The sequence below is a fragment of the Pteropus alecto genome, unplaced genomic scaffold, assembly GCF_000325575.1.
Source record: "Pteropus alecto unplaced genomic scaffold, ASM32557v1 scaffold42, whole genome shotgun sequence".
Taxonomy (NCBI): Eukaryota; Metazoa; Chordata; class Mammalia; order Chiroptera; family Pteropodidae; genus Pteropus; species Pteropus alecto.
This window is the reverse complement of record NW_006434825.1, coordinates 11,672,828-11,695,945: the sequence shown is the minus strand read 5'-3', so window position 1 is coordinate 11,695,945 and position 23,118 is coordinate 11,672,828. Positions and strand designations below refer to the sequence as shown.

Below are 23,118 nucleotides of genomic sequence, written 5' to 3'. Positions count from 1 at the left end.
GATGGAATTTTCATGTTGATGTCAATCTGGAACTCACTGTTAAAGCATTCTTAGAAAAAATAATCTTCTGGTTATTGCCAGATTTTTAAAAACAATAAAGAATATAGCTGGTAGATGAGTACTTTTTCCCACTGTAATCATGAGCTGAAGTTAACTTTTGGACCTGTTAGCGATCCAGATGCCTCTGTGGGTGTTAAATTTACTTCTTTATGGCCCAATTTAGCTGACCCTTTTGTACATTGGGTAGTTACGCTTCATTGGACAGGTCATTAGGCCTTTCATTAGTGTAACTCCTAGGACACTGTGTGGAGGGGGAAAGGGGATGGGGTGTGGGGAACTGGCATCTTTGGCCAGGGCTGGGTATGCTCTCTCATTCTTCAGTGGCTGCCTAACAATTTACTCCTTATGTCAACTTGTAGATCTGGGGGAATAGCATTTCTTTCCTTTGTCCTGTTTGTGTTTTTGCTGTCAGTGAGAAGGCACTCACTCTATGACCATGTCGTTGAGTCAGTGTATGCACTTAAGTCATGGGAGAATGAAACCTTCTCCATAGAACCTCTGGATCTTTGAAACCCAGACACCAAAACATTTATTATAAATTATTTGTAAAACTCAATACCTGTTTGTTCAGTTCAGTTTTTATTTATTTTTATTTTTTTTTCCTCTCTTTAATATCCCCTACCCCGCCCCGCTTCTACCCCTGACCTATGGATGTTGCCGTTTCCCTTAAGAACTGGATCTCTGAAGGTGGGGTGTCTCCTGCCACACGCTCGTGGCGTGAACCCGGGGCCTAGTGCCTCCAGGATCTGGCACCCTCAGCACACTCAGGGGGCCTGGCACACCCGGCGTATGGTCCGTGATTCTACCTGGGGCGCGAGCCCAGGACCTTCTGCGTGTAAAGCGGACATGCTAACCACTACACTGTGGAGCCACCCCAGTGTTTATTTTTCAATGGGATCATAAATGCAGGTAAAGAAACACTTTCACATCTATCTGAAAACAGTTCTGCTGAAAGCATTCATGTTACTGTTTCAGACTCTTAAGTACAAGTCGGTTAGTGTAGGTAACTGTACTGTAGGTAGTTTTTTCTCTTTGGGTCCAGCTCTTCTACCCAGGCATTGACAGCCTATCTGCCACACTGGCTCAATTCTAGATGCTGGAGGGTCAAAAGAGGGACTGGGCGACAGTTAGATGCACCCTCCTAGTTAATTCTTGGTACATGATTAATGTTGAAGGCCACATGGAAGGCATTCCGGCTTATATCTCCAACAGGTTACTGATTTTGCAAAATAAAGATTAAACTTAAAAATGACCTTTGCACTTTCGTCTCCTTTACCATGCTCAAGAATTATGCCCTTCTGTTATAGATCCCTTTGCAACTGGATGTTAAGTCTTGACCCACCCCCCGCAATCAGGATGATGTTCCACAGTATCAGTTCTGGAAAACCATTCAAAGTAGCTTATGCTCTTAAGATTTTAAATAATATTTATTTAAAATTAGAAAGACAGAAAAAGACTTAAGCAGGAAAAGGTGTTGCCTTCCAGTCAGTGCAGCATCCACACAGGCTTTGACCTGACTTCTTGATTCATTCATTCTGTAACTTAATCATTCGGATGTTCATTCTTCAATGGTTACTTAGTACCTCCTCAGTGTCAGGCACACTGCACTGTGTCCTGGTGACAGTAGATTTGGGATAGGCAAGGTCATGCCATCATGACAGACACTAAATAATAGGGGATCCCAGTGAAGTGTGATGGGCACTATGAAAGCTAAAGCCCAGGCTGCTTGGGTACTATGAGCAGAATCACTTACCCCAGCCTAGGCATGGCCTCTCTGAATAAGTGGTATTTAAGTGGAGACCTAACAGATCTCCCAAGAAGGAGTTAGCCTGGGGAAGTAAGAAGAAAAGATTTTTCCAGGCAAACAGCTTGAACCAAAATCTCAGAGCAGGACTAAAGGAATTAGATTTGATAGCTGCTAGTATGTCGAGTACAGTGTAAGGGGAAAGTGGTGAGATGGAAAGGTGGGGAGAGGTCCAACCCACACTGAGGAGATGCTTTGTGAATCCCATCAAAGAATTTGGGATTTATCCTAGGGGCATTTAAAGGCTGGGGAAGGAAATGGTTAGGACCAGGAGAACTGCGGGTGTCTGTTCAGGAAACCAGAGTAGTGGATGAATTCAAGGGATATTACAGTGTCCAGTTACTGGGATGTAGTGATGGACTGGCTGTGGGGGCAGGAAGGTTTCGTTGCAGCCAGAGTGGTTCCTTATAAACTGGTTAGGTCTAGATCATGATCACTTGCCTTTCTTTCACGACTGTCTGTTGGCATTTGACTTAACATAGCTCCTGAGTGCTGGGTCATTGTGGTCCTGCAAGGCTTGGCACACAGTGTGCTTCTCTGTTAAGGAGGAGGAAACTTGACTACAAAGAGACTGAGCTAACTGATAAGCATGAGTCACCTCATGTGGAGGAGGGGTGGTAGTTGGAAAGACAGTTGTGAATGAGGGCACCCTCTTGGCAGGCCAAATTGTAGCTTAAGGTTGAGAGCAGCAGCTCATTTTCCTAATCTCAAGTGGCATGCAGAGCTATTCTGTTATCATATGATGCTTGTTTTCTTTCTTGAACCATTAAACCAGATCATGTCCCAAACTACTTAGGTTAGTGACATAAGTAATCTCTATTAAATTAATGAACATGTCCCAAGACCCTACTGAGTTATATATAGTTTTGATAAGTTCAGTATATATGTCTTGGTTTATTGATTAACTAGCTATGCAGGAACTAGATCTGAAATCTTTCATTTTTTTCAGCAAATATTTATCAAACATCCACTATATGTCAGGACTTGTTCTAGGCACTGCAGGATACAGCAGTGAACAAATTAGACCAAAAATTTCCTGTCCTCAAGAAGCATACATTCTAACTGGGGTGGTAGTGGGGGACAAACAATGGGAAAATAAACTCATGTCTTATAAGACAGCACTTGAGACCTGAAGGAAGCGAGGAGCAAGTAAGCCAAGTGGATGGATATCTATACAGTAGAGGGAACTGCACATACACAGGCCCTGAGACATGAACATACCCATGTATGCATACAGCAGTGAACCACTGAGACTGGAGCAGAGTGAGCTGGGAAAGAGAACAAGGATATAAGGTCAGAAAGAGAAGGGGAGGGTGCAGACAAATCATATTGGTTCGTGTAGGTCAGTCCATGGAAGAACTTTGGCTTTTATTCCAGGAGAGCTGGGAAGCCTGGCGGTGAGGGGGCGGTTTGAGCAGAAGAGTGGTTAGATCTGGCTTGTATTTTAATTGAGTTGCTCTCAGTGCTACATTGAGAATATATTGGGAGTGCAGCATGGGAGGAGCAGGGTAAAATCTGGGAGACTGATTGGGCTGTTGTAATCATGTAGGAGAGAGGCGATGGTGCCTTGAACTAAGGCGATAGCAGTAGGAGTAGTGGGAAGTGCTTGGATTCAGGATATGTTTTGAAGAGCCAGCAAAACATGTTTATGGATTAGATGTGAAGTGTGAAAGAAAAAGAATTTAGGATTACTTCAAGATTTTTATTTGAGCAGTTGGAAAATTTGTGTTGCCAGTTTCTGAAGCCATTGTGGGAAGAGTAAGTCTGGTGGAGAGAAACATCAGGAATTTAGTTCTGGACATTTTAAGTTTGGGATACTTATTAAAGATCCAAGCAGAGATATTAAATAGGCAGTTGTTTATACTAGTCTGAAGCTCAATGCGGAGGACCTGGCTCATAACTTTGGGAGCCATCAGAAAATAGATAGTATTTAAAGCCATGAGACTAAATGGGACCCATGGTTACCAGGGTCATCATCAGGAGAAACTAGCAGCTGGTACTGAGAACTGGCCAGAGAGGTAGGAGGAAGCCAGGAGACATTTGTGTTCTGGAAACCAAGTAAAGAAGAATGTTTCAAGGAGGGTGAACCTACTATATCAGATGCTGCTGCTGTCAACATCAGTGTAATATGAGAAAGAGAATTGACCATTGGATTTAGCAACATTTTAATTGTATTTGGCAGATATCAGGTAGCTGAAGCTTATCAAATAATTGTTTGTCAGGCAGCTGAAGTATTTATGAACAATACTCTAGGGTTGTCAGCCATGATGCTTGAACACAGAGCAACATAAGATTGTTGCATAATCGCACTTTAAAGTTCTGAACATTTTGCTCTTTCCTCCTACTTTTGGACCCACTTTATATGAAGAAATGCTGTTGGGTAGAGACTGGAACGCTGCTTTGGGGGAAAGGACTGTCTGCCAATCACAGACTGGCTTTTTTTTTTTTTTTTTTTCAGGCGAGGCAACCTTTGGTTGACCTCACAGATTGCAAGGACCTTGTCAGCTTACAAACCCTTATTTTTTACACCTACAGCACCTGATCTTCCTAGATAGTCTCCCATCCAAGTACTAACCAGACCTGACCCTGCTTAGCTTCAGAGGTCAGATGGGATCGGGCTTGTTCAGGGTAGCTTGGCCATAGACTACAAACTGGCTTTTTAATGCCATTGGAGTACTGTGCTTTTTTTGTTTACTGAACTACCAATATGTCAGTGTTTTTATAATAATTCAGTCCTTGAATATGTGTAGTGCCCTTTTCATGTGGAACTCAAAGTGCATTATGGATACATCATTAACACTTCTTTAAATCTTTTTTTTTTATAGCACCCTGTTCTTTTTCTTTATAGCACTTATCTAAATTGCAATGACATGTTTTAAGTGATGATTTGATTGTCTTTTCTTTCCTGCTGGACTGTAAGCTCCATGCAGGCAGAAGCTCTATCCATTTTGCTCATCAGTATGTCCTGTGTTTTGCCTAGGCCTGGCCCATAGTAGATACTAAGTAAATATTTATTAGTGAATCAGTTTGCATTAATTATGGGTGTTGTTTTATACGTAAGCTCTTGAAACACAGACAATGAAACACAGCTAATGTCACAGTCTGTTTTAAAATTAGATTGAGGGCCCATCTCACTTAATAACTAGGGTCATGGCCACATCTCTGGCCACAGTGCTCTACTATAGTGTATTTTATATTTAATATACAATTACTAAAAAAATTCATCTGGGAAATATCTAATTCCCAAACAAGCCCCTTCACACTGGCCCTCTGGAATGTGTCAGAGGGGACAGAAATCTATGGCAAAGTCTGTGGAGGTACCTCAGAGGAAGGAGGGGTGCCCTAAGGATGCCCAGCTCTTGAGAATGGTCCTGCTAGGGCACTCCAGGTGTGGGCTGGTTCTGGGGTGCAGTAGGGGGTGGGCACAGAGTGAGAACTTCCCACCCTTATGGTGTGCAAGCCTCATTGCCCAACCCGTACAGCTAAAACCACAAACTTAAACCATTTCTCACATATAGCCATCATTGATTTTGCTTGCCTGCAGCTATACAGGAGAAAAACTCCTTTTTGACTCCCCCTTTCTTAGTATGAGTTGTTGATGATTGGTGAGGACTTGCCTAATACCTACAGCTCAGCAGCTTGCCCAATATGATATTGGTGAGGGAAAAGTGCCATCATCAGATACCCTCAGTAAGCGCTGAGACTGATTAGATCATTGGGCCTTAGCTTGAAGTTACTTCCTCAGAAAACTTATTCTCTTGGCTCCAGCCATTGTCTCTATACCGGTGATATGCCCTAAAATAAGCTTACAAGGTTTTTGTTTTGTTTTAAAGGAAAGAGACTTTTAATTCACACATATCCATTTAGTTCGATTTTAGACCTAAGTCTGCAAGGCGTGAATAAATCATTCTGGACCCTTAGACACAACAACTTATGGCGATTAAAAGTCAAGGTATAATTTATATGCAATTAAATGCACAGATCCGAAGTATTCAATTTGATGAGTTATGACAATCATATCACCATGTAACGACAGTGCAACACAAGATATAGAACATTTCCATCACTCTAGAATGTTTCCTTGTGTCCCTTTCCAGTCAGTCTCTTCCCTCACCCCCTCCCCACCTCAACCACCACCACTGCCACCTTCTAACTACTGTCTCGATAAGTAAGATTTGCCTGTTCCTGTACTTTAAATAAGTGGAATCCTACAGTGGGTTTTTTTGGTGTGTGTGCCTGGTATCTTTCACTCAACATAAAGTTTTAAGATTCACACATGTTGCATGTATTAATAGTTCATTCATTTTTACTGCTTTACTATATTCCATTGTATGACTATACCATAATTTGTTTATCCGTAATCTATTCATGAACGTTTGTATTTGTTTCCACTTTGGGGCTAAGATGAATAAGGCTGTTTATGAACATTTTGTAAGTAGAGTTGCTGTGTCATTGGGTTGATACATGTTTAACTTTATAAGAAAATGTTGGTTTTCCAAAGGGTGCTGTTTTACACTTCTACCAACAGTATATAAGAATTCCATTTGCTCCATATCCCTCCAAACTTTGGAGTTGTCAATCTTTTTTTGTTGTTTTTGCCATTTTAGTGGATATCTCAGTGTGGTTTTAGTTTACATATTCCTGATGACTAATGGTAATGGAGCACCTTTTCACGTGCCTTTTGCCATTCCTGTATCTTTGATGTGAAATGACTAGGTCTTTTGATATTTTTAAAAATTAAGTTTTGCTTATTTTTTTATTGTTGATTTGTAGGAGTTCTGCGTTCAAGTCCTTTGTTACATATATGTTTGGTGAATATTTTTTCTTAGTCTGTTACTGGCCTGTTCATTTTTTAAAGGTGGCTTTTAATGAGCCAGAAATTCTTTTAGATTTTAAATCCAGTTTATCAGTGGATTAGTGCTTTTTGTGTCCTGTCCAAGCAACCCTTACCTACCCCATTGTCTTGAAAATATCCTCTGATATGTTTTTCTGGAAGCTTTGTGATTCTGGCTTTTACATTTAGGTCTTTGATCCTTCTAGAATTAATGTTTGTATTACAGTGAGAGAAGAGGGGTCAAGGTTCTTTGTTTGCCATGTAGATATCCAGTTGTTTTGACACTATTTTAAATAGTTTCCTCCATAGAATTGGTTTAATGCTTTGGTTGAAAAATCAATTAACTGCATTTGCTTGGCTTGCAGGGTAAAGGAAGTAACTTTGTCAATAGCAATACCTAATGGCTCTTTTTGAAGCCTGGCACTAAAAAACAGAAGGCATAATTTGTAATTTTAAAAGTATAGTTACAGGACAAATTATTATAGGTACATTTTTAAATAGCTTAGATGGTATCATTCTGGCTCCCGCCATCTGTAAGCTTCTGAAGAGCTTGATGCTTCTAATAGGATAAGGAAAACACAATCCCAGAACAAGTAAGGGCATTTGAAAAAAACCTGCAGTCAATCAAAAGTATTCTTAAAGATATATTGACAGGTATTTAAGATGAATAAAGGATAATATAACTACTCAATTTCTCTCATTTCTTCTTTCGTCAAATACCTACCTGGAAAGAGCAGGCATGGGAAAAGTAGAAACTCAATGAGTTTTGTTCCCCCGTCCATTTGAATTACATCCCAAGGGTCTGAGAAAATGAGCAGGTTACTGTGCTATATATCCTTATATCCTGTTAGTAAACTTTGAGGCATTGTGGAGCAGTGGGAGATGCCAGAAGATGGGTGATACGCAACATTTGTCACAATTTTCAAAGGGTAGGAAAAGAAGTACCGGAAGTAGGTGTTTGAGCCTGATGCCGGTTTTTCTTTAGAAAAACACTAGAACATTTTACAAACAAATGACCTCTGAACACTTAGAAAGAAAACTGGTGAACACTAAATGATATGTGGATTTATAAAGGACAACATCATCTAACAAACCTTTATGAAGGGCTAACTCAGTGCCAGGTGCCTAAGGTACAAACATCTGGTTGCTAGCCTTGAAGAGATCATGGTCAGTTCTGATTGTGTGTGTGTTTGATAACAATATAATCTTTTTTAGTATGTTTACTGAATTGGTTGATCCAGGGGAGCGTCACATATAAGTGTCATTTATTTGGATGAAAGCTGTGCATCTTATGTGGTTTCTTGTCCCATTGGGCAAAAGGAGAAATGAGAGTTGGTATAGTTCTGTGAAATTGTGATTACTTAAAATATCTACTCCAAAAATGATGGAGCCCTCAGTTTCCTCATCTGTAAAGGAAAATAATAACACCTGCCTTGGGATATTTTAATAATTAAAAAAAATGATGCTTGTAAAGCACTTGGCACATAATATGTACTCACAGACAAACAAAAACGTTAGCTATTATTGGCTTGAATTAAAGACATAGCCTGCTGATCAAATTTGTAACTGATACAAAGCTGGTAGGGATAGTGAATAAATATCCAAAAAGATCTCAACTGGTAAACAACCACCCAAATTAAACTAAATGAAATCATTAGAGAAAAAATAAAAAAATAACTGAACTTTGGTTTAAAAATCTATAATACACCCATGTTCATAGAAGCATTATTCACAGTAGCAAAAATGTGGAAGCTACCCAAGTGTCCATGAACAGATGAATGGATAAATAAAATGTGGTATATACATGCAATAGAGTATTATTCATCCTTTAAAAGGAAGGACATTCTGACACATGCTACAACATGGGTGAGCCTTGAGGGCATTATGCTAGGCGAAGTAAGCCAATCACAAAAGTACAAGTATTATATGATTCCACTTAAATGAGGTATGAAGAGCTGTCAAACTCATAGAAAGTAGAATGGTGGTTGCCAGGGCTGCGGGGAGGGGTAATAGCTAGTTATTGTTTAATAGATATAGAGTTATGTAGATGAGTGATGGTGATGGTTACACCACAGTCTTATTTAATGCCACTGAACTGTACATTTAAAATGGTTAAGGTGGTAAATTTTATGTTCTATGTATTTTACCACAATTAAATTTTTTTTAAACCTAACTATACAAGTACGGAATATTTATTAGGACATGTGAAAAACTCAGTTCGACATGACTGTATAAATTCTAAAATGAATGTAAGCTGCTTAATAGGAGTTTAATGTACAGAGAAAGGAGACTAGAGAATGCTCAATATATGGTGTTCAGTTATAGGGACTCCATTTCAGGGGGATGTTGACAAACCAGAGAGTGGCCAAACCAGAGCAGCCTTCGCCAGTAGGGTAGAGTGTATGAGGAAGGCCTGAGGGAATTAAGGGAGTTTGGTCTATAAAGGAGTGTTTATCAGTTAGCTTTAGCTATATAACAAACAACCTCAGAATTCAGTAGCTTAAGACAAATGTTTATTGTTTCTCATGATTCTTAGGGTGACCTGGATGGTGGTTCTGGTGTGGGTCAGCTCAACTGTAACCAGATGGCCATGGGTGATCTCACATAATTGGCAGTTGGCTCACTGTCAGCTGGAGATGACTTGGTCATGTATCTCTCATGATCCGCTAGGATGGCCTGGGTTCATTTGTTCACGTGGTGATGGTCCCTGAGGTCCCAAGAATAACAAGAGCAAGCTTTAATGCACCAGTACATTTTAAACCTCTTGTGTCATGTTGCTAATGTCCTATTGGCCAGAGCAAGTGACATGGCTAAATCCACGGTCATTGTGGGAGGTGATTGACTACCCAATGGCATGAAAACAACGAAGGGAATTGTTGTGGCCATTTTGCAAACAACCTACCGCAACCTAGAAAATGTAGAGGAAACAGAGTTTCATTAGAAACATCATGGATTGTTAAATAAGGGTGGATTGCAAGTCAATCAAAAGTAGAACTTTCTGACTAAAATGGCCCCAGGAGCACAGAAATAAAGAAAGGGCCTTGTCATTGGATGTGTTGGAGGGGCTGTGTGATCTCTTATCTTCCTGACCAACTTGGACCTGAACATCATCTCTAAGATGCTTTCACACCACCTGTGGCCCATGTAGTTAATGGTGCTCTTCTCTGTTGTTCTACATGCCATACCATATAATTTGTTTGCCTACTGGTCTTGCTAATGAAATGTAATTACTTGAGGGCTTGAATGACATCTCAGTACCAATATTTGCAAGAAATTGCGTCCTATTCTCAGGTTGCCTCTTGGTGGTCAAATGACTATGTCAGCTCCAACCATAGAATCTGCATTTCAAGCAGAAAGAAGAGAGAAATGGGAAAAAATAATGTCTGCCAGTGGAGATCTCCTTTAAAGAACATTTTCTTAAGCTCTACCAAGCCGTGCCTTCTATTATTTATCACACTCCTAGACACACCCCTTTGCAAGGGAGGTTGTAAAATACAGGTTTTAACTGCACATTGCAACCCCCAACATTGTAAAGGGACCGTTGGTAGGAAAGGATTCATAGGCAGCTTCTGCCCAGGGTCTGACCATTACTCGAGCTGCCTAATGAATGAATGACCTCTCTGAAGTTATGCACTAACACCAGAATTCCCAGAATCTGTGACTCCACACACACAGTGAAGGGAGCATGTCCTTTTTATCACAGTCCTGGCTACTGTCATGATTATCGTCTGTCAGATGGAGCTCCTGACCTTATAGACCATGGGATAGGGCAGGGTCTGCAAACCTTTTCTTTAAGAGGCCAGAAGATAAATTGGCCTCTTAGGCTTTCTGGGCCATATGGTCTCTGTTGTACCTACTTTGCTGTTGTAGCACAAAAGCAGCCATAGATAAAGGAATGGGTGACTGTGTTCTGGTAAAACTTTATTTACAAAAACAGGTATCAGATTGGCTTTGGCCTACCCCTGGGATAGGAGGTGGGTCTTGTCCTAGGGTTTTACAGAAGCTGTGGCTTGAGGACTGGACATGCAGAAGGTGAGATATTCAGCCAGTCTGGGAGAACAGGATACACAAATCTGAGCTTCCACAGGCATCTCAACATCCAGGCCTTTTGGGTTCCTTGTTTCTCTTAACGACACTATAACTTCCCAGTCACTTAGGCTTAGAACTTTAATATCATATTTTTAGAGGGCCACATTTACTGAAATATAATTTACGGTAAAATTTGCCCTTCGTAGTATAGTTCTATGAGTTTTAACAAATGCATGTAGTCATGTAACCACCACCATAGTCAAGATATAGAACAGTTCCTTCACCACCAGCCCCTACAAATTCCCTTGTGGCCCTTTGTAATCGTATCATGCCCCTATTTCCAGCCCTTGGCAACCACCGATCTATTTTCTGTCTCTATAGTTTATTTTTTTCATTATGTCATAAATGGAATTACACAGTATGGAGCCTTTTAAGTTTGGCATCTTTCCGTTAGCATGTGCATTTGAGCATCATCTGTGTCATTGTGTGCATCAATAGTTTGTTCTTTTTATTGCAGAATAGTATTCCATTGCATTTATATTCTCTAGTTTGTTTATTCATTCATCAGTTGAAGGACATTTGTGTTGCTTCCAAGTTTTGGTAATTACGAATAAAGCCAACATTAGACATTAGAGACATTCACATAGAGGTTTTTGTGGGAATGTAACTTTTCATTTCTCTTGGCAAATACCTAGAATTGGGATTGCTAGGTTGTATAATAAGTGTATATTTAAGGATGACAAATTTTTCCAAAGTGGCTGTACCATTTTTCATTTTCAGTAACCATGAACAGTTGCTTTATATCCTTGCCAGTATTTGATAACTAGTTTTCTAAATTTCTGAATTTCAGACATTCTAATAGGTGTGTAGTTGTAATAAATAAGTTTTAATTTGTATCTCTAGTTAATTCAATCTAATAACTAATTTAATGACTGTTGATATGGTGAATTATAGTAATTGATTTGATAATGTTGAACCGGCCTTTCATTCCTGGGCTTTAACCTTCTTGGTTATGATGTATTGCATTTTTAACACATTGCTGGATTTAGTTTGCTAATATTTTGTTAGAGGATTTTGTGCCTGTGTTCATGAAGGATGCTGGTCTATGTTCAGTGTCATTTTTGGCTCTTCCCTCTCCCCTCATAATCCCAAGACCTACTAATAGCTGTCTGCTCCATTTCATTCCCTCCAACGACCCTCTTACTTTATATCCTAAGTGGTTCTCTGGTGTTTCTTAAACTCTATTCCACCTACATCAAATTAAAAAAAAAAAAATCTGATTCTAGTAGTCAGAGTCTGGGCAGGAAACAGCCAGCACACTGAAAGGATTAATTGAAAGACCTTTAATGAAGGGATTATTACAATAATGTGGGCTTTGTGGGAAACCTACAAGGAATGGTAAGGACTGGCTACAGCTGGTGGTGTTATCACCCCAGGTGCGATGGGAGTGGTGATGAGTTATTGGGTCCAGCAAGAGCTGTGGCTATGAGAGAGGAGTGCTGTAACCTTGGTTAAGGAACTCATCCCCTGTCAGAACCACATCCTGGTAGGGAGAGAGACGGAGAATAAATACCTTGACCTTTCTTCTTGCTCTTTGATCTCTTCCTAATACTTCCCATGGGCTGGATCCAAAAGGTAGCCAGAGGCCCTGGAGCCCATGTGATGTAATCTTTAGAGATTGGCCTTCCGACTCCTGAGAGACAGAGCAGGGCAGAGAGGGGATTAGATGGGAAAGGTGGGGCAGACCAAGAGTAGAAAGCACACCCACCTGGCAAAGTCCGAAATCTTAGATGAGCTTGTTGCTCCTCAGATTATGACTCTGTCTTTTCTTCTTTTCATCTACCAAAGCCTACCTGTTAGGCCCTCAATAAAGCCATGATATATGAACATATTAATATAGGTTTGAGTAGTGGAGCTGAGAGGCAAGCAGTTGCCAAGCCAGACAGCAAAGTGAACTTTTCAGTCTCACACTCATCACTAAGAATGAAAGAAGAGTTGTTCCACATATACGAGCCTCTGTTTTCACAGAGTTTCAGAGAAGATAAGTAACCTGCCCAAAGTTTCACAGCTGGTTGTGACAGATCTGTCACACATAGCTGTCAAGGTAAAAATGTCCAAACCTGTAGAGAATTTTTAGAAAAATTATTTGACTCAAACAGAAGATACACCTGAAAGCAAATTCTCAACAGACTCAAGAAAGGTTTTGGAGAATGGCAGTTTAAAGCTTCTTTTATGCCTTTGGAATTAAGGAGAGAGGGTAAGGAAGGTTACATGAAGGTGGTTGCTTTGAAAAAGATGCACAGGTGTGTTGAAGCAGATGCACAGAAACAATAGACAAGGTAAAGATAAACTTTTTGCAAAAAAAAAAAGTTATGTGCCTGGGGCTTGACTCCCTACCATGACTCTGCTTAGTTAGAAATTTATGATCAGATCACCCTGTGAGGTTATTTTCCATAGGACCCCCGCCTTTTCATCCACACAGTGAACTCTAGAACCCAAGAAAGTTACCTAGCCTCTCTCAGCTTCTGTTTTCTCATCTGGAAGATGGGGTTGCATGGACTTAAAAGAGTTGTGCTATATATTACAATAAACACTGCCTGGCCTATTGCACCCACTGCACATTAGCTCAGAATAATATCTTCATATTCTTTACAGGTTTTGAAGGTGAGAGATGTAAGTCATAAATATCTTAAAAAAAAAAATCTGTGTAGTGATTTACTATGGCCCAGGCCCCATTATAAATGCTTTACAAATATTACTCATTTAGTTTTTAACTGCCCTGTGAGGTAGATGCAATTATCCCTATTTTACAGAGGAGGAAACAGAGACAGAATGATTAAGAAACTTACCTGATGTTATCTGGCTGGGAAATGGTACAGCCAGGATTTGAGCCCAGGCAAGGTCGGCTGTAGATTCTATGCCTCTAACCTCTATGCTACCTTTCCCATAACCTGTAGCCTTGTAAAAGTGTGTATAGCCAGTCCTGTCAAGGCACTTTCCACCCTTCATCTTGACCACCATGTATTGATTGGAAGTCATATGAACTAGGCCTGGGTTTATGGAGATCTTGGGAGACACGTGAAAGGTGTGTACAAGAATATTAGAGGCAAGCAGTAGAGAAAAGTTAGAGGTGAGAAAGGGCAGTCACTGAAATAAATGAGGAAAACCAGCCCTGCCTGCTTGAGCAGGAAATACCCAGTCATCAAGCGTGCCTAGCTTCATGCCATCTGGCATCCTCAGAGGCTAGCTGATGCCCCTTTGTGGGTGTTAATGAAACTGCCCTTTGAGTCAATGTCAGTAAAAAAGAGGTTATTAAAATTTCTTCTAACCCATTTTTTTGTTTTAAGCCACTCGCGATGCAAATATACACCCAAATATAACTAGAGCATGCAAGGAATGAGGTACTAGAGAGGAGGAAGTGCTCTCTGGGCATGAATATAGGAGGACATGGACATCCTTGCTTATGGTGGCTGTCTCACTCCCCTGGTCCTTGTAGCTCTTGGTAATTAATGACCCACAAAATTTAAGCAGAATCTTACTTATCTAGCATAACAAATTTGACACTCTTAGGCCGCCAGGATATCCATGACTTGTAAGTAACCAAAAAGAACCTGTAAATGCAGAAAATAACCAAAATAGCTGAAAGGAGTCCAGGACTTGAAAATTTTTTAAGATACTATGTGACTGATCTGTTTTCTAATTAGAAGAGAACCCTTAAGGGCAAGAGAATTATCAGCAAAGAGGAAAGAGGGGGTGGATGAGAGGCCACAGACATTATTCATCATCATTAGAAAGAAAGACGGTTATGATAAAACCCATTGGTAGAGTGCAGGGGGCAAGCCAAGCTCCACAGCCCCAGAGAGTAAAGACTGAAGGAGGCAGGAAGCTGACAGGGGTCTGGAGTTAGAGGCAGCCCAAGTCATGCTTATTTCAGTGGCTCAGAAAGGCACAGGTGTCCTTCACGTAGGATCTAGCAGTAGAAAATGCTGTACTGGGCTATACTGGCAAACCAACCCTTAACATAGACATGTACTTTGCATAGTACACTTGTATCTACATTAGAAGCAAAAGAGATGTTGGATCTGAAAATGAAATTAAGAACAAATTTTCCATTTAAAATAGCATCAAAGAAAATAAAATACTTTGAATACAAAAATGTGTGTAACTTATACTCTGAAAGCTACTTAGTTGAAAGAAATCAAAAACCTAAGTAAATGGAAAGATGTCCTGTGTACATGGATCAGAAAACTTAATATTGTTAAGATAACATGTTCCCCAAACCGATCTACAGACTCAAAGCAATCTGTATCAAAATCCCAGATTGACAAACTGATTCTAAAATTTATAGAAAGATACAAGGAACCCAGAATAGCCAAAACAATACTGAAAAAGAATGAAGTTGGAAGAGTCACACTTACTGATTTCAGAACTTAATTTAAAGCTAAAGTAATCATGGCAGAGTGATACTGGCATAAGGACAGACATATAGATCGATGGAATAAAGTTGAGAGTCTATAAATAAACTCATATACTTATGGTAAATTGATTTTCAACAAAGATTTCAAGGTCATTCTGGGAGAAAGAATAGTTTCTTCGACAAATGGTGCTGGAACAAGTGAGTATCCACACGGAGAAAAATAAACTTGGACCTCTGTACCTCCTAATTTCTCCTTTCTCCTATCCCCTGACACTAATTTACTGTCTCCATGGATTTGCCTATTCTGAACTTGTTGTTGTTGTTGTTGTTGTTGTTAGGAACATTTTATGTAAATGAATCATACAATATATGGCCTTCTGTGACTGGCTTTCACTTAGCATAATATTTTCATGGTTCATCCATGTTGTAGCTTTTATCAGTTTTTCCATTACTCTATGTAGCTGAATAATACTACATTGTATGGATATACCACATTTTGTTTATCTATTCAGTAGTTGATTGACATTTGGGTGGTTTCCACTTTTTGGCTATTATGAATAATTCTGCTGTGGACATTCATGTACAGTTTTTTGTGAGATATGGCGTTAATATGATCTAAAAAGGTCTCAATAAACAGCTGTTCACTACGTATTTAATTCTCCCAGAAAGAAAATAATAACACAGTAATCATCAGTTATTCTGAAGCCATTGTTGTCGTTTTGAATAATTGTCCTCCCAACTCTTAACTGGTTTATAGCTAGTAATTTCACAGAGCAGCCTTCTTATTGGGTTATCTAAGTATGTGTTTTGAAACTCATCTCTCTTGGAGATAACCCTCAGAAGCGACTCTGCACAAAGGTATACCTGTCAAGATTTCTGGATCATGCAGAGCTTTGAAGTCATACAAAGAATCTGGGCTTCATACTGAGTCCAATGAGAAGTTTCTGAAGGACTTGAAAAGGAAGGGAGTGATGTGATCCCATTTGCATTTTAGAAAGATCTCTTTGCAATATGAGGAATGGATGAAAGCAGGAAATGATGGAAGCCAGAGAGAACAAGTAGAAGGTTGTTGCAGTCATCCAGGTGAGTAGTGCTGGGGGCTAGACTAGCACAGTGGCAGAAGGGATGACAAAGAAAGGGTGGATTTAAGAGAATAAAGAGGTAGGATCAACAAGACTTGACATTGAGTTTACCTGGACAGATATGGTAATAGAGAAGTTGGGGATGCTTTCTGGGTTGAGGAACGGAGTTGATGATGGAGACATTCCATGAGACAAAATATAGGAAGAAAATGTTGGTAGGAAGGTTTATGATATTTATTAAATGCTGGCTATATACCAGATGCTTTGCTAAGAACTTAAAACTAGACCTCATTTAATTGTCAAAAGACCCTGGGAGCTATATAGCAATAGACCTGTTCTATTCATGAAAAAGTTTATATATTTAGCTCAGCGGTCAAGCCAAGATTTGAACCCAGATATCTCTGATGGCTTCACTTCGTGTGCTCTCGCCGTCTCACTTTACAGCTTCTGTTCAGATTTGGTCATGTGGGTTTTGTGGAGCTTGTGGAACATCAGTATATATTCAGGAGTAGAGTATATTGGTATGAAGCTCTGGAGAGAAAGCTGGGCTTGTGCCACAGATTTGGAAGTCACTGGTATACTAATTAAAGCCTTGGACAGGAGTAGTAAAGAGAGCACATGGAGCAAGAAGAAAAGAGGATGCCTCTGACCAACCTCAAGAACTTCAGCAAGAAGGTGCTGGGGGCAGGAACAGGGGAGCCCAAAAGTGGCATGGCACTCAGAAATGACCAGAAAGGTGGGAGACTGTCATAGATGGGGAGAAAAGAGGTATGTATATCCCTAGTGCTCACAGTTGGGCAATGAAATAGTTAATTATGATGCATTTATAAAATGAATGCCATGTTTCCATTAAACTGACAAATAGATTGACTCTGATCTGTGATGCAAATGAAGCAGTATTATGTGGATAAAGTAGAACAGCAAAATCATATGTTTGGATAAGACTTTTTAAAAATTAGATTTGCAATGACCAAGATCAGAAGTAGTCAGATTTTTAAAAGATAATTGGTAAACTAAGGGACTGTAAAGTATTGACAAAATTATTATTTAAAATGGTACAGCCCCTATGGAAAACAGTATGGCCGTTCCTCAAAAAATTAAAAACAATTACTATATGATCCAGCAATTCCACTTCTGGGTTAAGATGGTAAGTTTTATGTGTATTTTACCATACACACACACACACACACACACACAAATAATGGCGACATAGGCTCATCTGCACAGGTTGATTCAGCGAGGTCTGGGGTTACCAATGACCCTACTACACAGCCAGAGTGGGAACCACTGGTTTAGCTGGGAGGAGGGTGCCGTATAGGGAAACCTAATACCTTGAGCACACTTAAATCTTATCTTGGTTTCCAAGCAGACTTTTGTTTAGCTTTTTTCTTTATTTCATTTTATAACTCTTGTTAGCAGAAGGAAAAATAAGCCATATTCATTGTAGAAAATTTGACAGAGTTAAAAAAAAAATCATCCATAATCCCTTTACCCCAAGTAATCATGAAATTCAGGTGTATTCTAGTCCCTTCTACTGTTATGTGTGGAATGTCTGTAGATATAGATATCTTTGTATATTCTCATAAATATATATCTTTTATGCTTTATTTAAAAAAAAAATTGATGTCATACTTCACATTGTTTTGTCTTCGCTTTTTAATTAATATATGGTGATGTCTTTCAGGTCATCGAAGGCCTTCTACCTCATGATTTTCAGTGGCTCTGTAGTGTTATTTATCAAACCCATTACTTTTATTGAACACCTAGATTGTTTCCCAGTTTTTGACTACCATAGTCAATGTTGGCATGATTATCTTCGTACAAAAAATATATATATATATCATTTTAAACATCACTGCTGTTTTTTGTTGTTGCCAATTTGTAGTTGAAAATTTTTTTTGGTAATTTGTTGTTTTCTAGTGAACACTTTCCTATGCTTACTATCATAAACTTTTAAATTATAATCTGCATAGTACCTAGGTAGTTCTCTTTCATCTTTTACTGGTTTTTGTTTCCCACTCTTCTTTTTCTTTCTGTTATATATCATGGAATTGTGAACTTTTACAATTAAGGCCCTGAAGGTTGAATGGGTTGACCAGAGTCACACAGAAAATTAACATAACAGGGATGTGAACCCAGCTTTACTCATTTTTCATTTTTCCTCCTTCCAAGAGAGGAGGAAAACTATCCTTAAGGATATGCTAATAATATCCTTAGGTCTCCATGGGACAAGCTTCTGCAGCTTTTCATTTCAGAGCAGTATTTATTTCATTTGTGCTTTTGTGGCTGAGACTTGTTGTTTCCAAATAAGCCAGAGAGTAGCCTCAACTGAGTGTGCCCTTCACTAATAGCCAGTGTACTGCTTGCTGTTCCAGGAGCCATGTTTGACCAGGACTGTGAGATGGTCGTATTCATGCTGGAGGCTCTTGTGAGGAGATGAGTTGGTGAACAGAGAAGCCAGCATGAAGATGCTCCCAGGAGTGGGCGTGTTTGGGACTGGCAGCTCCGCCCGGGTTCTGGTCCCACTGCTGAGGGCAGAAGGGTTCACAGTGGAGGCCCTTTGGGGGAAGACTGAGGAGGAGGCGAAACAACTTGCGGAGGAGATGAACATCAACTTCTACACCAGCCGGACCGATGACGTCCTGCTGCATCAAGATGTGGATCTGGTGTGCATCAATATTCCCCCTCCACTCACCCGGCAAATATCTGTGAAGGCTCTAGGTATGGATGGTCAGGCCATAGCAAGGGCAGGTTATGTCCCCTCCGGGTGGTCCTTCTTGGGCTTGAGTCTGCAGGTCCTACTACTCTGGGACAGCACTCACTCCTGGGGTAGTCCTGGGGGAGAGCATGTTGGGGAGCCTTACAGCTGTGGGAGGAAATGCTCCAGTGACTGGGGAAGACGCAACCTTCCCCACCTCCCATAAGTAAATCCCCAAACAAAAATTAAGCAAATGTCTTAAGAGTTGGCCTGTCACAGTGGCTAGAGATTATTATATTTCAGGCAAGTAAAATGTTTGCCTCTGTGATTGATACATTTGTTCTTCCATTTCTGTGTCATGCATCAGCACAGAAAAGAGAGCAGGGTGTGTAGAAGGCTGCCACTTCCCGTGTTTTGTCAGGCCTTGACTAGTTTGAGCACACACCCTTCCTGCCAGACTTTGCGATCTTGTATGCCAGAGGGCAGGAAGGCTCTCTGGCAGCACTGGGCTTTCCTGACAGGATCCACAGGACAGCCTGCTCACATCTCTGTTCCCTTGGGAAGCAGTTGGCTCAGCAACCGCCTGCCTTTTGGCTGGGCGTAGCTTGCTGAGCTGTTTTCCTGCGGTTCCTGTTAGGCTTCTTTTTCTGTCAATGGCAGAAAAATTCTCTTTTTCTTATTTAAACCAGGTTCTAATTCAGTAGGAAAACAAACGAGTAAACATTCATCCAAAAATTTTTTTTAATGCCTGTGTGCCAGGCATTGTCCCAATGGCATTCAAGGCATTCAGCATAGTGTTGGATTGGAGCTCTCCCAGCCTTCATATTTCACAGTCCTATTGAAGAGCCTAGAAATAATAAACATTACAAGATAAATGAGGAAAAAAAATGTAAGTAACAATTCAGGTAGCCTATAATTGACAGAATAGTTCTTTTATGTAAGTTCATAGGAACCAAGTATGTCTCTGATGCAGATGTCTCTGGGTCCAGAAGCTGGTATACCATGAGGCTAACCACCACTTCTCCTGGCCACTACCATGGTGGAGGGTCCATGGCTCTGCTCTTTGTTTCTTCTTTGTTCTGAGGATAGGAAGGCGTCTGTGACCTCCTGCCCAATGAGTTTGAGAAGATAAATGTTCATTGAAGTGAGCAAGAACATGAGTCTGTTTGGTTGTTGATTTGGGACACGTTTTAGCCAAAAGTTATAGGCGGTTTGTCTTTTCTAGAGAGCTCTCTCTGAGGATATGTGACATTGGAGCTTTTTACTGACTCCAGATTCTCAAGAAGACAGGTAATGGCTCCTAGATTGAGTTTAGAAGTAGACCTAAGCCAACACTTTAACAGAGGGCTGATTCGAGGGGAATCCAGCTACTGTGGTCACTGACTTTTTGGCATCTCTTGTGGCCTAAATGGAGGTTGGTGAAGCCAGGTATGTTCAGAGGCAAAGTTTCAGCCCTCTTGAATTTTAGAGTCCTCACAAAAACCATTTCCAGGCTGTGAAGAAAGAAAAAAAGAAATTCCAGGGCCCTTTGGGCCACAAGCTTGCTGTTTTCAGGCTCCTGGTATGGGGAGACGCTGGACTTTGGGCTTTTTAGTATGGAGAGGGATGACCAGAGGCTTCTGGGTTCATGTGTCCCAGCCCTTGGTGAGGCAGGGCCATCAGCCTTCCCTCCACATCTGTATTGTCAGGAAGAGGAGGGTGTGAATGAGAGTCCTTTATGGTATATGATCCCAGGAGTTGGTGAGGCTGGGAGAGCCCATGTCAGCTAGACCTGCCCTTAGGCACTTGCCCACTCAGGTCCCAAAGGAGTCACCGAGACTGTTGTGACCATGAAATTCACTCCTTATGTGCTTTCACTTTTTTTTTTTTTTTTTTAGTGAGAATTCTGACTTGTCTTTAGCACATATAAAAGTGACCAGGAGAACTCCTCCAGTTTTCCCAAAGGACTAGGTGTGAGTTTATGAACTGCTGTATGCAGAGCACCAAACTGACCTTGACATCAGATACCACTTCTGGTCCTATTTATGTCCCTCTCAACCTTTGTCGGCCCCTGTGAAATGGGAGTGAAATAGGGGTATTTAAAAGTTCTCGGAGTCACTATCCCTAAAGATCCTCACTGCCATTCCACCTAACTGTATTCCCATGTATGAACTTCTTTATATATATATGAGAGTATATTTTTCTATGTTTTTCCCACATAGGTCTCTGTTTCTTTTCTTCTTCTGTTTTGGGGGCTCTGTCCCTTGTTTTTCATTAAGGATATAAGTTTTAGATTCTCAGCCTTTTTAGAGCTGGAAAAAAAAATTACTTAGCACTATAGCTATTGAAGTACTCTAATTTTAGATCAGCTCTTCCAGATTTTGAACCCTTGAAAGTTTATCAGTCATTTAAAGCCTCTGTTGAGTTAATGAATCTTCTGGCATTGTGCTATGCTAAGCATTATAAAAGGTAAGTCATGGAGACTGAGAAGCAATTATGTGAGGCACACAGCACTGATACAGATTTGCAGCTATAAGGACATATGTGGCGTAGACTATGCTTCTCTTAAAACTTTTCATACTAATCGTAGTACAGTATTTTCTGGAATTCACAGACATAAAATCAGAGACATGTCAGGCCTGTAGGGGCCATGGAGTGTCTGATCCAGTGGTTCTCGGTGTGATCCCTGAACCAATAGCATGAGCATCACCTGGGAACTTGTTAGAGATCTAGATTTTCAAGCCCCATCCCAGACCTTCTAAATCTCAGGGTGAGGTCTAACAATCTGTGTTTGAACAAGCCTTCCAGGTGATTCTGATCACACTAAGGATGGAGAGTCACTGATCTAATCCAGCATCTTTATTTTCAGTTACAGAAACTGAGGCCTAGGAACCTTATAGTTCTCTGAGTCTTCATGCTGTAAGCAAAATTGCATTGTCTTCAGCTTGTTAGATCATTATATTTTTACCTCACTGCCAAGGCTATAAAGATTGTTTTTTTGCCTTCATTTTTATTAGTTTTTCCTAAAATTAATTCTTGAACTTGTCCTCCAGAAGTGTGTTTTTCATATCACAACTCTTTCTGTGGCAACTTATTTTCTGCTTTTCTTTAACCTTTTTTTTTTTCGTCCACTTCAAGTCTCATCCTTAAAGCTTTCTCATGAATTCCTTAAAGAAGCAGGAAGGACCCTAATATATTTTATTTCTCAGCTCAGAAGTGGTTCAGAAAAATATAATATGCAAAGTGCACTAACATCCTTGATACAGCTGAATGTTTTCTTAAATCTGTCACTGAAAGGTAACTTTCTGTGCCCAGTTCTTGGCACTTTTGTGCTTCATTAGAAAAACACTGAGTTTGCCAGCCATTTCCCCATGGGCTATTGAGATAACAAGAGATCACTCCTCAAGCAGCCTGACCCAGATAATTTAATCCCAAGAACATCAGTCCCTTGAGGTGCTTTCCCTGACCCCCAGTCCAGGTCAGGTCTCTGCTATGTGCTCTCATGTTACTATTTATATCATCTTCACTGCATTTATCACAGGTACAGTTCTACATGAATTTATACGATAATTTGACTAATGGTTATATCTCTCTCACTAAATGCAAGTTATAGTTGTCTGAAGGTAGCGATCATGCCTGATGTTGAATCCTTAGCACTTGGCACAGGGCCTGGCACACAGGATGAATAAAAGCATTCACAAACAATCTTTATTCCCATGCAAGCCCCGTCTGCTGGTGTGACCCAGGGAGCCAACATGGGCCTGCAACCCAGGAAAGAATGGAAAGGAGGCTGTGAGCAAGAGACTCAGTCTGGTGCTTTCAAACTTAATGCTTTCAAACTTATTTTTCTAGTAGCAGAATCTTTTTTGTTAAAAAAAAAAAAAAAAAAGTGGGGAATCCCTAGATTTTCTGAAACACAAAAGTGTTGCTTTTCCTGCACTGCTTCTCTACCCCGCTGTTTGAAATCATTTTTCTAGTCCCACACCTCTAGATAGGTGTCGTGGTCCCAGAGCTGTGGTATGTTACTAGGAAACAAAGAAGCAGTTACTGGGGCAACTTCTCTGGGCTTCTGATGCTTCACGGCACTCCTCCTAAGTAGTATGGAGAGTATGAGCTGGAGAGAGGCTTACAGCTTGAAAGTTGTTCACCCCACAGAAGATCTGAGCTAATAAGCACTCAGCATCCATGCTTTCCCTGGTCCCTGGAGACAAAAAG

General features: G+C 40.4%; 1 protein-coding gene and 1 pseudogene across 10 annotated transcripts in view; one reads left to right on the top strand and one right to left on the bottom strand.

Annotated features, from left to right (window-relative positions):
- GFOD2 (glucose-fructose oxidoreductase domain containing 2) overlaps positions 1–23,118 on the top strand; it is a 32,529-nt gene that overhangs the window by 6,228 nt on the left and 3,183 nt on the right. The window contains exons 1-4 of one of the 10 annotated variants that reach the window (XM_025045336.1): positions 15,301–15,342; positions 16,139–16,227; positions 16,827–16,994; positions 18,602–18,947. In XM_025045336.1, coding sequence (XP_024901104.1) covers positions 18,689–18,947 — 259 coding nt within the window. In that variant the 5' untranslated portion in view covers positions 15,301–15,342; positions 16,139–16,227; positions 16,827–16,994; positions 18,602–18,688. Of the gene's footprint in view, positions 1–15,300; positions 15,343–16,138; positions 16,228–16,816; positions 16,995–18,601; positions 18,948–23,118 lie in introns of those variants that run through there. The other 9 variants (XM_025045335.1, XM_025045337.1, XM_006909773.3 and 6 more) reach the window with 9 other exon arrangements.
- On the bottom strand, positions 4,391–4,509 carry LOC112478192 (annotated as a pseudogene).